Here is a 16,728-nt window from a genome sequence, read left to right as displayed (position 1 = left end):
TCACGAGTGAGGTGTGTGGCCTGGTTCTGACTCTGAGGTAGGAAAGAAAAAGTTCCCCAGCCTGGCACTAGGCCTCCTCTCCCCTTGTATCAAATGTCCATGTATTCATGGTCACAGAGCTGCTGCTGGGTCCCAGGGTAGGAGGGCAGAGAGCACAGACATTGTATTTCAGCAGAGACACAGCCCTAGTTTGTGCATTTGTAATGGGAGCTGGTTAATCTGATCAAATGGTCAAATATGTGGGAAATTTTATCCCACTGTGGACTGCAGAGATTTCTGGTCATGAGTCTGAAGTTTTTGTTCCCCCTTTATCCACTGAACTGAATATTGCTTAAAGTATCTCTAGAGTCCAAAAGCCCTCGGGATAGGGTTGTTGATCCACCAACTCTCTGCAATTACATGCACACTGTTGTGGGCAATTACACACTATTGCAAGGAAAGGGGCATAGCTCTCAACAGATTCTCAAAGGAGGCCAAACTAAAAAACAGAACTCACTGCCATTGAGTTGATTCAGACTCATAGCAACCCCCATTGGGTTTCTAGGGCCGTAAATCTTTCCAGAAGTAGATTGCCTTATCTTCCTCCTGGTGGGTTCAAACCACTGACCTTCTGATTACCAGCCAAATGCCTTAATCACTATACAACCCAAGCTCCTTCAAAGGAGGTTGTGATAGTTGGGGTTGTGTGTCAATTTGGCTGGACCACGATTCTGAGTGTTTAAGCAGTTGTGATGTGGTTATTCCCATGATGAGATCAGATATATATCTGAGCAGCCAATCTGGAGTTTCCCAAGGGGTGTGGCCTGCTTCCAATATATATATGGACATCCTGGGTAAAAGAGAACCTTCTGTGGATCTGGATCCTGTTGTGCTGCCTACAACTGTCTGTGAGCAAACAATCCACTATTCTTCCTGGTGATCTTGGATTCTTGGTCATCCACTAGAGTCAACAGCTGGTATACTGCCTGCCAACTTTGAGCTCGTCAGCCCCTGCAGCTGCACGAGTCAGGAAAAGCCTTCAGTTTCATGTTTGATCCGGGAACTTGGGACTTGCCAGTTTGTATAACTGTGTGAACCATTTTCCTAAGATAATTTTCTCTCTCTCTCTCTCTTTCTCTCTCTCTCTCTCTAAGCTTTACTGGTTTTGCTTCTCTAAAGAACCCAGCCTAACACAGAGGCCAAGATCCAGAAAGATAAGAATGGCTGGCTTAGATTTTTCAGACAGGTGATTCAGAGATGCTAGAATTGACCTTAAGAGAATTCCAAGGCAACAAAGAGAGATGACTAGAGAGAATGTGACCACATACATGTCTGGTGGCCCCCTATGAGAAGGCACTTAAGAGGGGCTGTTGGGCTGCTGCAAGTTCTGACCCTTAGATGCTGCCCACATCAGACTGGCACCACGTCACTTGTCTAGCCTGGTCAGAGGAGTTGCTCAACTGGGCACCTATACCTTATGAACTCAGAAAATTCTGAGTGACAAGTTAAACAGTTTAGAACTTTCATCACATGTGATTCAGGGAGAAGGAGCTTGCAGGGGTTGGTGGCACAGGGCTGGAGGGAAAAGGCTCATGAGAAAATTCAGTTTAACAGGAAGGATGTCTGATATACATTTCATAAAACTCTTCCATTGCCACTGAGATTCCCCAGAGATATTTGCAAGCCCCTCCTATTTCTGTTGCAAGGAGCTCTGGCGGTGCAGGGGTTAAGTGCTCAGCTGCTAACTGGAAGGTCAGTGGTGTGAACCCACCAGATGCTCTTCGGGAGAAAGATGTGGCAGTCTGCTTCTGTAAGGATTTACAGCCTTGGCTACCCTATGGAGCAGTTCTACTCTGGCCTATATAGTCGCTATGAGTTGGAATTGACTCAACAGCAGTGGGTGGCCTATCTCTGTCAAATGCTGCCCCTCCCTTTCCAGAAGCCTAATCTATATGCTCCATGTCCACCAGACCCTTCATACTACATCCCTGATAGTTGCTTGCTCTTTGTTAGTGCTGCTAAATATCTGCTCTCCCTGGGAAAAATGTGAGTTTCCTAAAGAAATAGACTTCACAGTCCTCACACTCAGCCCTCCTTCCATGGCCTTCCCCAGTCCTAGTCCTCTTTTTAGCATCACTCCTAATCTGGAGGGCAAGAGGGAAGTTGGAGGAAGGTAAGGAGAAAGCAGCAGCAGCAGCTGCAGCTTTGTACTGGTGTAGAGGGAAGCCCGGAGTCAGTTTCTGCCCTTGATGGGGGAGCTTGGCCAACCTGCGAGAGCCCCAGCTAGCATGCACCATCTGGGAAGAGGGCCCAGCTCCCGGAGAATCTCAGTCTCATGATGCATCAGTCCCACAGCCACTCTGCTAGATCTGGGCCCATCACTCTACTCTCAAGTGATTTTAAGAACTTGCTTTGGGAAATCTGGTTCTCCACCTTTCTTTCTGCCAATTACTATACCCTCCTCTGTCCCTCAGTGCTATCAACGTTCTGAAACACATCATTCTCCAGCTTAAACACTGCCAGTGACTCCTCATTTCTTCCTAAATACTTTAAGCATGGCATGAGTGCCAATTCAATAGCTTTTTAGTCTCATTTTCTACAACAAACCTAAGCTTCAGCCACACCAGGTCTCCCAAAGTTCCACATACACGTTCATGTCTCTCAGACCCTGCTCACGTGGTTCTTGCTTCCAAGAACGCCCTTAATTTCATCTTCTCTCTCTAGACAATCACACTCACCCTTTAAGACCCAGCTCCAATCTGGCCTCCATTGTAAAGTCCCCAGCCATGCCAGGCAGAAATAGTACCCCCTGGCTGTGCCCTCCCATAGCGCATTGTTCCAATGCAATGAATAAAATGAAACTAATGCTTATGGAGCTCTTATTCAATGCCAAGTACTCTATGGCACATGAATTATCTCATTCATCATGTGTCTTGCATCCCTCACCCATTGTATGAGGGAATTAATTGTCCTTATTTTCACAAGGGGAAACTGATGTTCAGTGAAGCTAAGCATCTCAGACCTAGGAAGAGTCAGAGCTGGGATTAGAATCCCTGGGTGTCAGAGTCCCAAGTTGATGGCCTTTTCCGTTTGTTAGTGGTTGGCATTTTAAGTGGCTGCTTGTCCTGTGAGGATTGGTAGCCTTTTCAAGGGAGGACCTGCCTCATTTGTCAAGGTGTTCCCCAGTCCTAGGTAAGTCCTGGAGTCCTGAACTGCAAAGCTGTTGGGGACCTTTGGGCAAAGTGTAAATGAAGTTCAGACTTTAAGAATGTGGCCTACCTGCCCTCTGTTCCCTACTACCTTCTTTCTGTCCCTAGCCTTTATTATGAATTGTGATGCCAGGCAACAGGCCATGAAGTGGTAGCTGCTCCCTCAAGAAGCCGTGTCTTCCTGCTCAGAGTGTCCATGGGAGACCCTGTCCCCCACTTCAGGGTGCCTCTAGCCTTACCTTCAGTGCTGGCATCATCTACCAGTATGATCTCCTTCAGGAAGATGGCAGGGGCGGTGTGTAGGACACTGTACACTGTTCGCAGCAGCGTGGACCAGGCCTCGTTGTGGAACACAATGATGACGCTGGTGGTGAGTAGTCGAGGACAGCGACGGAACTTCTGGTCCACACACCTAGAGGGATGACAGTGTGGACACAGTTCTCCAGGTCCCTAGGAGTTCCTTAGGAGGTGGGGAAGGCTCTGTCCAAAGGCTCCCCATAACAATCCTCTGCTCCTTTGAACCACCAGCCACATTCCCTGTTCTAGTCCTTTACACCCATACCCTGCCCCAGGCTGAGTCTGTGGGTGGTGCAATGGTTAATGCACTCAACTGCTCAAATCCACCAGAGGCATCTTGAAAGAAAGGCCTAAAGATCCATCATATTTTCGCACATAGCACACCTGCATAAATATTGTGCACACAATATAATGCAGATAGTACGTATAGGAAACTAATGAGTGAGGGAGTTGTGCAGTTTACAAAAAAACTGTATAACATGCTGTTATTTGTACAAAATACAGTATTTCCAGAAAATCAATCATTGAAAACCCTATGGAGTACAGTTCTACTTTGACACATGTGGGGTTGTCATGAGTTGGAATTGACTTGACAGCAACTCGCTGGCTTAACTGGTCCCTAGCTCACTCTATATTTGCCACCCACTCTGAGCCTCTGTACCAGTCCTACTCAAACCACTACAAAAACCCATCTCCCCCAGAGCTGGCGAGGTCCCACAGCTGTGATGCTGAGAGCTCACTTCTGTTTGTTCTCTTCTATCAGGCTGAGAGTTTCCAGCACTGACTCTCTCTTATTCAGTAATATGTGTGCTGCATAAAACATAATCCAATCTGGAGGTCCCAGAGGGGTAAGTGATAATGGCAAAATTGACATCTGAGAAAAAGTGACTACAATTTCCATACTCAATGAGAGGAGAGGAGTCTTCTCTTTATAATGCATGTTGTTTTTGTTGTTATGTGCCGTTGAGTCGGCCCCGACTCATAGCGACCCCTCCTTGGGTTTCCGAGGCAGTATCACTATGGAAGTAGGATTGCCCAACCTTCCTTCCGAGGAGTGGCTGGTGGGTTTGAACTGCCAGCCTTCTGGTTAGCAGACAAGTACTTTAGCCACTATGCTACCAGAGCTCCTGACTCTCTCTTATTCAGTAATATGTGTGCTGCATAAAACGTAATCCAATCTGGAGGTCCCAGAGGGGTAAGTGATAATGGCAAAATTGACATCTGAGAAAAAGTGACTACAATATCCATACTCAATGAGAGGAGAGGAGTCTTCTCTTTATAATGCATAGTTCCTCTCTAATCCATTTCCTTATTAAGTCCCTGTAATCTGACACTGTTATCACAGTCAATTTCCTGTGACCTTTCTTACCCACTCCATCCATTCAGTAGCACTTGGCCATACTACCTCCTTCTTGACGTTATATTTGGGGGATGGGAGTATGTGAATCCTGGATCTCAAGGAAACATCTGGCTGAACATCCTTCCTTGAGTCCCTCTGCTGGTCAGAGAGCTTTCTCTTGGACCCTCCAGAGAAGACTCCACTTCCTCCACTGACTGCCCTCACACCCAATGCCCTTCTCTGCTGAGGAATTCCTGTCACCTACCTCCAATGTTCTTTCTTCTAGGGCTATAATACTTGGTCCAAATCTGAAGTCCCCCAAGTTCATAGCCCAAAAGAATCATGAATTTGGGGATTGGGGCCACCATGTGAGAAAAGGCCAAAAGACCTTTTTTTTAGATTGTGATTTGGGTAAAAGTTTACTGAGCAAATTGGTTTTCCATTCAACAATCCATGCACATTCTGTTTTGGGACATTCATTGCAATCCCCACACTAACAGCATCCTTCCCGTTTCCTCCCTATGCCCACTGCTTCCCTTAGTCCTTCCTTCCCATTCCCTCCCACCTTCCTAGCTCTATCCTTGGGCAAATACTGTCCTCTTGATCTCATATGGTTGATTGTTCTAATGAGTCATACAAAAGAGGTATAATTCTTGAGTCAGGAAGACAAAGGCTAAATGAGGAACACACAAAGTTTTTAACTCAAGGACAGTGAGACCACAGCCATGGCTGCATTAGAGTGATGTGGCTGAAGCTCAAAGATCTATGTAAGCACTGGTTTTACTGCTCAATATAGAGAAGATAAACAAAATCAAATAAAGTCTGGAATGAATTCATGGCCCTATGGGCCTTCACTAAAGAAAGTCAAGAGGTATGGACATGCCCCTGACCACCAAGGCTCCTTCTAGGAATTGCCCTCCCCCAGCAGCCCAGCACCAGAATCCCAGTCTCTGGGAAAGACCTCAGCAAGGGCAAGGCCTCCGAAACCACAACCTGGAATCAGTCCTTCCCACTTGCCTCTGTGCTAGTACTGGTCCCAGACTCTGACTTCCTTCCTCTGTATTATTCACCTTCATAACTGTGCATCACTACTGCTGGTCTCTCTGAGCCTTGAGCCTCACTATGATACTCCTAAACTCCAACTCCAGGGATCAGGGCAATTGGTCAAGGGAACAAGTGAGGGCTTACAGGAAATCTTCATCCATATTCTAAAATCCCCTTCAGTTCTTTACTTGGCATTTGGCTGGTGACTATGGTCACACCAAAGGAGTCCATGAGTGGAGCAAACGGTTAAGCACTGGCTAATAACGAAAAAGTTGTTGGTTCAAATCTACGCAGTGGCAATTTTGAAGAAAGAGACCTGGCAATCTACTTCTGAAAGATCATAGCCATTGAAAACCCTATAGAACATAGTTCTACTCAGACACAAATGGGGTTCCCATGAATTGGATGGCTCAATGGCAACTTTTTTTGGGGGGGTGCTGTTTATAGTCACAGCAGTCACTGCTTTGGCCAAGCCTTGGCCTCATCCCAGGATTTGCTACTTACTCGGGTGGTCGGGTATCTGGCCCCAGCGCCCTCTGCAGGGAAATCCGGTCACTGGCAAAGGCATTGAAGCAGTGCTTCTTATAGCCCTCCTCTTTTTCCTGGGTCTCTTGAGGGGTCCAGGTACTCTTCTGAAATGCTTTTCCATCTGCCCCAGGACTGCTGGGGTCCTGCAGTGGCCGTTCCCAGAAGGGCTTCAGCTCAGCAGGGGCATAGAACCCAGGAAGGCAGGATTGGTTTGTGGACATCATGGTCTCCTGGGGCTCTGGAGCTTTGATCTGAAGTTTGGGCATCGAATCCCTGATGTTGTTCATGGCCCCCAGCATGAGGTCCAGGACATGATCTTTCTGGCTCACCAGGGACCTCAGCCATGGCTTCTCTGTGGCTTGCTCCCTGTTGCTCACGTCCCTTTGCAGGATGAAGAGGAAGAGCACAAAGGCGCTGCCCACCATGACCAGGCGCAGGGGCATGTGGTGTCTGCGGAAGAGCCTCATCTTCTGGAATCAACGAGGGTCCAGCTGGGTCAGCTCCAAGTGCTCGGCCCACACTGGATATAGCTCTGTATATTGTGGTAGTCACACTTTGGGACCTTAGCCTGACAAAGAAGAAGGAAAGAGAGAAAAATGAGCCAGAGGAGTGGGTTAGAGGAAGTTAGGGGTTACACATTTGAGTTTAGACTCTTTGTTGAATGGTGGCATTCCCTTTGCCCAGCTACTTGACTTTCCTCTGCCAAAACTCCCTCCATCCATAAAATGACTGGACTCAGTGTCTCTTTCCTGCACTAAGATTCTGAGATTCATGGATCTAGAGTAACCAGAATACTGAAATACTACATGAAGAGATTTAAATCAACACGGCCATTTTGGGAAACAATTTGGCGTTATCAAGTAAACTTTAAGACCCGACAGTTCTCGCAGTTTTATATCCCAGGTGAACTCTTCTTACATATGCAAATCAGGAGGTATGTATAAGAATATACATACAGCACTGACTAAAATTTCAAAAACTGGAAATAACCCAAATGTCCATGAGCAGTACAAAAAAAAAAAAAAAAAACCACAAACCAAACCTACTGCCATTGAGTTGATTCCTACTACAAGAATAATTTATTTTAGAAGGATCAGCCCAGACTGGTTCCAATGAGGTAAATATTAAAGATGTCTTAAATATTCAACTTTTTCAAACTGCTGTACCACTCCCTCATCTCTAACATCAATTACTACTCCTCTCCTCAATACTCTTTCCCTTCTGTCTTTGGGTTCCGTGATTCACTGCAATGTCTCCCAGAACCCACGAACCATCAAGAAAATGGCTCATGTAATTATAGAGGCTTGGAAGTTCCAAATCTGTGGGTTAAGGATCAGGATGGAGGCTTCTGACCCATGTAGTTGCCAGGGTTGATGATCCCAAATCAGCAGGTCAGATGACAGGCTGCTGGCTCAAAAGGCTGTAGAAGCTGGTGAGTCAGGCCAGATGATAGGCTGCTAGCTCAGGTTCCAAGAATCTGGCATCAGATGATGACAAGATGCAGGAGCAAGAGAGAGAACTTTGCTGAAGCATTCATATACATTGGATGCAGGCCATACCACAAGTAAACTCCTCTCACTTGAGTGTGAAGGGTAGTGACTGGGGTAAGGGTGGTGACTTGAGTCACACCCTCTAGTAAGGCAGTGACTCAAGACACATTCCACCTTAATCCTGCCTCATTAACATAACGGACAAGTCATTCCCAAATGTGACCATAACCACAGGCATAGAGGCAAATCACAAAATGGAGGACAACTACATCAGACCACAAAATGGAGGATGATTGCACCATTACAGAGCTGCTAAACCACTGAAAATCATGGTAAGACAGGTTGACACATAATCATCACAGGTTCCATACACCTTATTTGCATTCAAGCTGTCTAATCCTCTTGTTGGGCCATAAGCACCTTATGTGCATAGTCCCACACAATCATTATGTGGGAGTCACAAAGACTATGGCTAGAAGGGTCATATTAAATAATTCACTGCACTTCACTGACTCATAGCAACCCTATAGGATGTATGTAGTAGAACTGCTCGATACAGTTTCTTAGGCTGTAATCTTTACAGAAGCAGACTGCCACATCTTTCTCCTATGGAGTGGCTGGTGGCTTAGAAGTGCCAACCTTTCAGTTAGCAGCCAGGTGCCTACCCACAGCACCACTAGGGCTCCTTCATCAGCAGTAGAATGAATAAAATGTGAAATATACCCACTCCTGACTAATTGACATAGTATGTTCAAAAGCCCAGGTCCTTATATGAAAATCGGTGTTATGCAAAAATGGAGGATGACCACATCAGATCACAAAATGGATGATGACTACATCATTACATAACTGCCAAATTACGTTATTATATGACTGCCAAACCACTGAGAATTGCGGCCCAGCCAAGGTGACACATGACCTTAACCACCACAGCCAGTGTTACTCTTATCTTGCACCTTGGCATCTGTTATTACCAGATGTGTGTTGTTAATGTGTAAAATAGTCAGATTTTTTTTTTACTATTGTCATAAATGTGAAATGTTAGATAATGAGATAGCCAATAAGTGAGGAGTACGTGTAGTCATACCACAGAGCAATAACAAAGAATGAACCATTTCTACATGTAACAATACAGATGTATATTTGAGTGAAAAAAGCAAGCTGCAGAAAGAACACAGTATGCTTCCTTTTACAGAAAATTCACACACATGTTAAACCAAGCAATATATTGTTTAGGAATACAAATATATGGTAAAATGATAAAGAAAACTAAAGGAATGATAAAGTCGAAGTTTCTGAAGAGGGAGGAAAAGCAATAAAAAGGGCCCAAAGGGGACTTCAAAGTAAGATGTCTTTTCTTAAAGTGGTGATGGTGCCTACTGGTGGTATTATTATTCTTTATACCCTGTTGTTATGGTTGGTGCTGTCAAGTCAATTCTGACTCCCAGCAACTTCATATGTCCAACACATATTTTATAAATATTCTTCTGTACCTGTTCCTATTAAATTTTTTTACTGTGGCAAAATATACATGAAATAAAATTTGCTGTATCTACTCACATTTAATAAAAAAGGAATTAAAAAAAAACCTCTAAGGTCTTATGGCAACATCTTCCCAGGCAGAACTGGGTATAAGTGTCTCCCCAGGTTCATAGTCCCTCAGCTCAGAGGATGAATGTTTGCAAACATTCTCTGTGGAAAGCTCTGAATGTATGAAGCTCACTGGTTGAACACTAGATATTGGTGTTAATAGACTTGGGCACAGATCCCAGTTCTGCCCCTTCTAGTAATAGCACCTACCTCCAAGGGTTGTTTTAAGGATTAAGTTCAATAAAATCATTCATGAAAAAGTTTAGCAGTGTCCGTACATGGTAAATCCTCAAAAAAGTGTTAGTTTTTATCTTTAGCAGCTGTGTGACCCTTGGACAAATTACTTAATCTCTCTAAGCCTCAATTTCCTCAACTACAAAATGGGGGTAACTAATACCTAACCACTAATACACTCTGGTAGTGTAGTGCCTAAGACACTTGACTGCTAACCAGAAGGCTGGCAGTTCAAACTCACCAGCCACTCCTTGGAAGGAAGGTTGGGCAATCTACTTCCGTAGTGATACTGCCTCGGAAACCCAAGGAGGGGTCGTTATGAGTCGGGGCCAACTCGACAGCACATAACAACAACAATACCTAATTCAAGGAGCTCTGGTAGTGCAGTGCCTAAAGCATTTGACTGCTAACCAGAAGGTTAAACCCACCAGCAGTTCAAACCCACCAGCCACTTGGCAGAAGGAAGACTGGGCAATCTATTTCCACAAAGATTTACCACCTCGGAAACCCAAACGGGGTCGCTATGAGTCAGAATCATCTCAATGGCAGTGAGTTTGGTTTTTTATGAATACCTAATTCACAGGGTTGTGGTGAGGATTAAATCAGACGCTGCATATAAAGTACCATATTTTACACAAAGAACACTTGTACTACACAGTTTTTGCAAACCATGCAACCCCTATGCATAGTTCCCTATGCAAACTATGATTATGTGTGTGGGCATTATTTACATGGGTGCATTATATATCAAAAATACTGTAGTTGACAAAGTGTCTGGCATATACTAAGCCTTCAATAAATGGTATCATTATTTCTATTATAATTAATAAGTCCCTGCTCAGTTTCCCAGCAATTATCCTAAAGTACCTGGTCCTTAGCCAAAGCCACACTCATCATTCCTCAGCATGTCTTGCTCAAAAGCAACTGGTTGAGTTGTTTTATGCTGCTATTTAAACACCAGCCCCTGCTGTGGAGAAGCCTGGTGTTTGGAGTCACCTGGATCTAGGGAATATGTGGCCACCATGATCTGAAAGGAGAATAGAGTTCATTCTGGGCTGGGGGAGACAGTGGTTTGTTTCATCATGGAGTCAGCAGCATCATCAAAAATCAAACCACTGAAATGTCTTTAAGTATCTACTTGTATTAGGCATTGTCTAGGAGACAGGAGAAGAGATCTGTTCATTCTGTCTCTACTTGTCAAATACCTGTGATATGCCAGGTATTCTGCAAGATGTAGGGATAGAGAAATGAGCAAACCTGGCCCTCAAGCAGCATTCAGTCAACTGGGGGAGCTAGAGTTTAAGTGGAAAGGTCACCCAATGTGAAGACAGTATGGCAGAGGCTATTGTCATATCAGTACTCAGGTGCTGGGTAACAGGGTAATAGGGGACTCAGGAAACTCAGCAAACAGAAGGAGGGTGAAATGCTGCAGGAAGAGAAGCTTGGGTTGAGTCCTAACCTGTGAGTAGGAGCTATAGGCAAGGAGAGCACATTTCAGAGGGAAGAGCACATGTAAAGTCCCAGAGGTAGAAGACAGTATGGCCAACCAGAGAACTGCAAGTAGTCTGGTATGGAGCGAGTGTGAAGGGTGATGGCTGTAGCAGAAAATGGGCCCAGAGAAACAGCTAAAGCCAAGTCATGAGGGCCTTGTTCATCATGCCAAAGAGTCTGCACTTGACTTGAGGTGATGGGGAGCAATAATGGACTAGCTGGGAAGCAAGCATTACAGAAAGAACAATGTGACAGTTGTATGGAAGGTATCTGGGACATGGACCTGATTGGCAGCTGGATGACCAGTTAAGAGATTGGTGGGGTCTGATCCAAGATAGCAGCAGTGCTGATAGAGGAAGGAAGAGGTGGTACTAGGAAAACTCCCTTGAGTGATGGGGTGGAAAATGAACCCAATCAGGAACAAAGAGAGAGCTACAGAGGTATGATTCCTTTCCTAGGGGATTTTAAAACCAGAACAAGAACTGACAGCACTGGACCCAGGTGGGGCCTGTCCAAGGAAGGGTCAGGAGCAGGAAAAAGAGCTTTCACGGAGTATCTTTTTGCATTTTGGATCCTGACGGTCTTACCTATTCAAAAATTAATACAATTAAAACTTAATAATAGCATAGACAGCAAGTGCCAAGTTGAGAAAGGTAGAGTTCCCTGTAGGCTTGAAGGTTTCAAGGAGGAAATGGGAATTGAGTGCAGAGGCAGTTTCCTGTCCTAGGGTTTAAACTGTATTGGGGTCAGCATGAGGGGTTTTGCTGACCTAGACATCTTATCAACTCTGGGACTGTTCTGGCTAAGCCCAGTCAGTGGGCCAGCAGGGTGTGTGTAGGGTGTTTGCCTTGACAGTGTTGAGTTATCCTGTGGGCTGCATCCGCCCTGCTGATTTCTGTCTACCTTCCCACTCCAGCAAGATAGAGAGGGCACACAATTATAAACAAAGGCATGGTAACAGCTTAGTTACCAGCTGTTGCCAATGCTCAAAACTTACCTTTTACAGAGCAAAAGTCTGGAATGCTTCCCTGACTGATTCACTCAGTCACCCAGGTCATTCCAATTCTTGTGTCCTGGCACCACCTTGCGGTCCCTCGCAGTGGGGTTCATCTTTGTTTCTTTTATTTTCCCTGGAGAAAGAGATCCATGGTTAACTCAAGGCCTCCCCAGGCATCTCCTCTGTCCAGACGACTTGGCTATCTAAACCTTTCTCTGCAGCCAGCAGTTCCTCAAGGTACTAACCACATCCTGGTTGAAACAAGACACCTGTGATTAGCCTTGGTGGTAAGGGACTCGCACCCTAGTTTGTTTGCTCAGCATGAGGGCAACAGGAAAGAGCCCTTAGAAGAGACACATAATCGATGGAAGCCAGAGAACTTTGGGATTAAGGATTCATACTCTCTGTGTAGGGAATGATTCCCAGAAGTGCAGTGAGCAAAGCATGGAGGCCATTCCTCCACCAGCCTTGTTGAAGGAAAAGCCCCTGTGCTAGTATTCTGTGGAATACAGGATTTTACAGGATCCTGGACAGGTATCTGGAATAGCCCCCTTACTTTCAGGGTCCCACAGCCTGACTTCCAGGTACACCAGCAAGGTACCAAAAGTCTTCATCCACTCACCCTCTTTCTGCTGCTGAGCGTTTGTTCCCAAGTCTTTTTCCAAGTCACCCTTGGGCCTGCAACTTATCAGACCATCTAGGTTTTAGTACTGAAATAATGCCAGAAAACCTCTTCCAGGAAGCCTTCTTAGACTGAACAAATAGACTTGCTTCCATGGCTGTGTGGGCTGAAACATGAACCTACCTTCTCTTTTTGGTGAAAGGGAACTGAGGGGTCACCCAGCCCAGTGCCTATCAAACTGCTGATTGCAACCCATTAGAGGATTGTGAAATAATTTAGAGCTGCAAGTCAGCATGAAAACTTTTCTTTAAAAGACCCGAACAGAATAGAAGGAAAAAGAAGATATCAAAGTGGATCACATGTAATATGGGTAAGTACTGTTTTGATAAACTTTTGTTTAACTATCATACATAGCATATACCTCATTGCCATCGAGTCGGACCCAACTCACAGCGACCCCTCCTTGGGTTTCGGTGGCAGTATCACTACGGAAGTAGATTGCCCAACCTTCCTTCCAAGGATTGGCTGGTGGGTTTGAACCGCCAGCCTCTGGCTACCAGTCAAATGCCTTAGGCCCTATGCCACCAGAGCTCCTATATATAATATATGTTGTTGTTGTTGTTATGTGCCGTCGAGTCGGCCCCGACTCATAGCGACCCCTCCTTGGGTTTCCGAGGCAGTATCACTACGGAAGTAGGATTGCCCAACCTTCCTTCCGAGGAGTGGCTGGTGGGTTTGAACCGCCAGCCGTCTGGTTAGCAGGCAAGTGTCTTAGCCACTATGCTACCAGAGCTCCCATATAATATATAGAGTATACCAAAAGTCTTTACTAATTGCTGTCAAGTTGATTTCAACTCATGGTGACCCTATGTGTATCAAAGTAGAACCGTGCTTCATTGGGTATTTGGTGGCTGATTTGTTGGAGTAGATCGCCAGGTCTTTCTTCTGAGGTGCCTCTGGGTAGACTTGACTCTCCAATCATTCAGTTGGTAGCTGAGCACATCAGCTGTACCACCCAGAGACTCCACCTAAAGTCTTAATGCAGTTTTCAGCTTTAATAACTTCAGAAGAATAAATGCTACAGACTTATAAAGAACATCATTTGGAAGATTTTTTTTTTTAAACTTTTTATTGTGGTTTGGGTAAAAGTTTACAGAGCAAGTTAGTTTTCCATTCGACAATTTATACACATTTTTATGACATTGATTGCAATCCCCACACGTAATAGCACACTTCATTTCCTCCGTGTTCTCTGTTTCCATTTGTCTTCTTTCTGGCCCCTTCCTGCTTTGGAGCTTTGTTTTTGGACAAATGCCCTTTCAGTCTCATATGGTTGATTGTTCTAAGGAGTGTGTTCTTCCCCGATATTATTGTTCACTTTATAGACCTGGCTGTTGTTTAGGTGAACATTGACCAACCTTCCAGGCTTGAAGGGTATCTAAGGGCCATAGTCTCAGAGGTTCCACCAGTCTGTGGTCTTTATGATTTTGAATTTCGTTCCATATTTTTCTTCCACTCCGTCCAGGACCTTCTATTACGATCTCAATTAGAGTGGTCAGTAGTGGTAGCTGGGCACCATCTGGTTCTGGTCATAGGGCCACGGTCCATTAATCCTTTGGATTATTTCTTTGTGTCTTTGATTTCCTTCATTCTTCTTTGCTCTGAATGGGAAGATACCAATAGTTGCCTCTTAGATGGCTGCTCACAAGCTTTTAAGATCCCTAGGGCTACTCATCAATGTAGGACACAGAACACTGTCTTTGTGGACTATGTTGTGCCAATTGACCAACAGATCCCCAGAGACTATGGTCCCAAGTTCTCAAGTGACTCATTCCCCCGAGGTGTTTGTTTATGGCTAAGAAGTTTTCATAACCTGCCCCCCGTATGCTGTACTATATGCGTGGATACATGTGCAGTACATGTAAATATATGTGCAGAAATATCTTCTGCCACACCTATATTTATTCATGGGTGTAGTCCCATTTGCCTTCCCACATTTGTTCAGCTCACACGTCTATCTAAATATTGACTCATCATTTGACAGTTTTACTTAAATTTCTTTTACCTCTTTTAGTTTCATGAATTTTGAATAGTTTTAAAAATTTTAATGTTTGTTTCAGTTCATTGAAAATGATAAAAATGGTAATACAAAATAAAAAGTAAAAATTTGTTATTCAAAATTCATGAAACTAAATAAAGGTAAAATAAACTTAAATCATTAAATTTTCAAATTATGTTTTTTGTTAGTTTGTAGAATTTTACTTCTGATGTTTTTAAAAGGTAAAAGTGGCCTAAGAATTTTGAGATATTCTGTCACATGTGTGTGGGTACTAGGTCTTGAAAAATGTATTTCTTACCATGATGTAGTCATTGAAATTTGAGAGCCAGTGATGGATACAATCTGACGTCTCCAGATTCTCCTAGGAGAATCCATCCCCTGACTCACCTCACTAAGCATACTGTTTATACTTCTGCTCTGGGCTCATCACAGCCTGCCTTGTGTTAGGGTCACTTACTTATGGCTCTGTCTGTTCTCTCCAACAGCTTGTGAAGTCCTGGACCAGAGAGGCCAGGCTGTTTTCCCTTTATATTACTTGCAAACTAATTGCTATCAAATCTATTACTTGCAAAGGCTAGCATGAGTTTTTCATGTAGTAGGTATACCATAAACTCTTGTTAAATGTGATGAGAAAACTGAAGCCGGAGGGGTTAAAGTCAGCTGTAACCTTAAACTGTGGCTTCACAAGTGATGTTCCTGTAAAGCATCTCCTACAACAAACATTCGAGTTATATGATACACTTTTTTTAAAAAACTAATCTTTCTTTCTTTTTCTTTCTAATTGTCGTAAGATATATAGAATACAAAATTTGTCATTCTAACCACTCAGTGGCATTGCAGTCATTGGGTGTTGCAAACAGTTAACGTGCTCGGCCGCTTACAGGAAGGTCGGAGGTTCAAGTCTACCCAGAGGTGCTTCAGAAGAAAGGAATCTACTTCCAAAAAGTCAGCCACTGAAGGCCATATGGAACCCTGTTCTATTCTGACGCACACGAAGTTGCCATACGTCAGGATTGACACGACAGGCATTAATTATATTCACAACATTATGTAACCATCATCACTATTTCCAAAACTTTTTCATCACCCCAAACAGAAGCTCTGTACCTATCAGCCAAAAACTCCCCATTACCCCCTCTCCACAGTCCCTAACCCGTTAAACCCATTGCCATCAAGTTGACTCAGCAACTCAATATGACCAAGTAGAACTGCCCGATAGGGTTTCCAAGGCTGTAATCTTTATGGAAGCAGACTGCTACATCTTTCTCCAGTAGAATGGCTGGTGGATGTGAACCACCAAGCTTTTGGTTAACTGCTAAACATTTAACCACTGTGCCACCAGGGCTCACTTCTCAGTCCCCAATAACTATCAATCTACCGTATGCATTTTCCTATTCTAGATCTTTCATAGACGTTGGATCATGCAATATTGGTCCTTTTGTATGACATTCTTTATATGTATATATATATATATATATATATATAGCACTTTAACTAGGTTTATCTGTAAGTTTAGTATCCTCACTCTTCAGAAGAGGCCAGAGTTTAGCATCACAAACCTGGTCTCCCAACTCCCGGGCCACTCTCTGTTCACCACACCATTACCTTCTTTAGAGTTGTGTGAGAAGCACGCGGGAGTTTGGGGATTGGGCTTGGATTTCTTGAGCCTAGGATAGGATTGTTTGCCTTGGCCTCCCCTACTCTGCTCTTAGATACCCAGCCTTGCCTTCCCCCAGCTCCCACTCAGGGTTAAAAATGCTTTTGAAGAAGCTGAAATTAGAAATCTCAGGCAAAATCTGCTTTTGTGAAAGCCAGGATCAGCCACCCGGAACATACCCTTGCTGCCCAG

The 16,728-nt window shown here is 44.3% G+C and overlaps 1 protein-coding gene across 1 annotated transcript in view; it reads right to left on the bottom strand.

Annotated features, from left to right (window-relative positions):
- Positions 1-6,863, bottom strand: part of GALNT6 (polypeptide N-acetylgalactosaminyltransferase 6) — a 29,764-nt gene extending 22,901 nt beyond the window's left edge. Inside the window, exons 1-2 of the mRNA XM_007958159.2 lie at positions 6,373-6,863; positions 3,428-3,600 (exon numbers count right to left, since the gene is read on the bottom strand). Of these exons, the coding sequence (XP_007956350.1) occupies positions 3,428-3,600; positions 6,373-6,863 (664 nt within the window). The remainder of the gene's footprint in view (positions 1-3,427; positions 3,601-6,372) is intronic.
- Between the last annotated feature and the right edge of the window lie 9,865 nt (positions 6,864-16,728).

The sequence above is a fragment of the Orycteropus afer genome, unplaced genomic scaffold (genome assembly GCF_000298275.1).
Source record: "Orycteropus afer afer isolate SDZICR_OR568_19922 unplaced genomic scaffold, OryAfe1.0 scaffold00859, whole genome shotgun sequence".
NCBI lineage: Eukaryota > Metazoa > Chordata > Mammalia > Tubulidentata > Orycteropodidae > Orycteropus > Orycteropus afer.
This window is presented reverse-complemented; position numbering and strand designations above follow the sequence as displayed.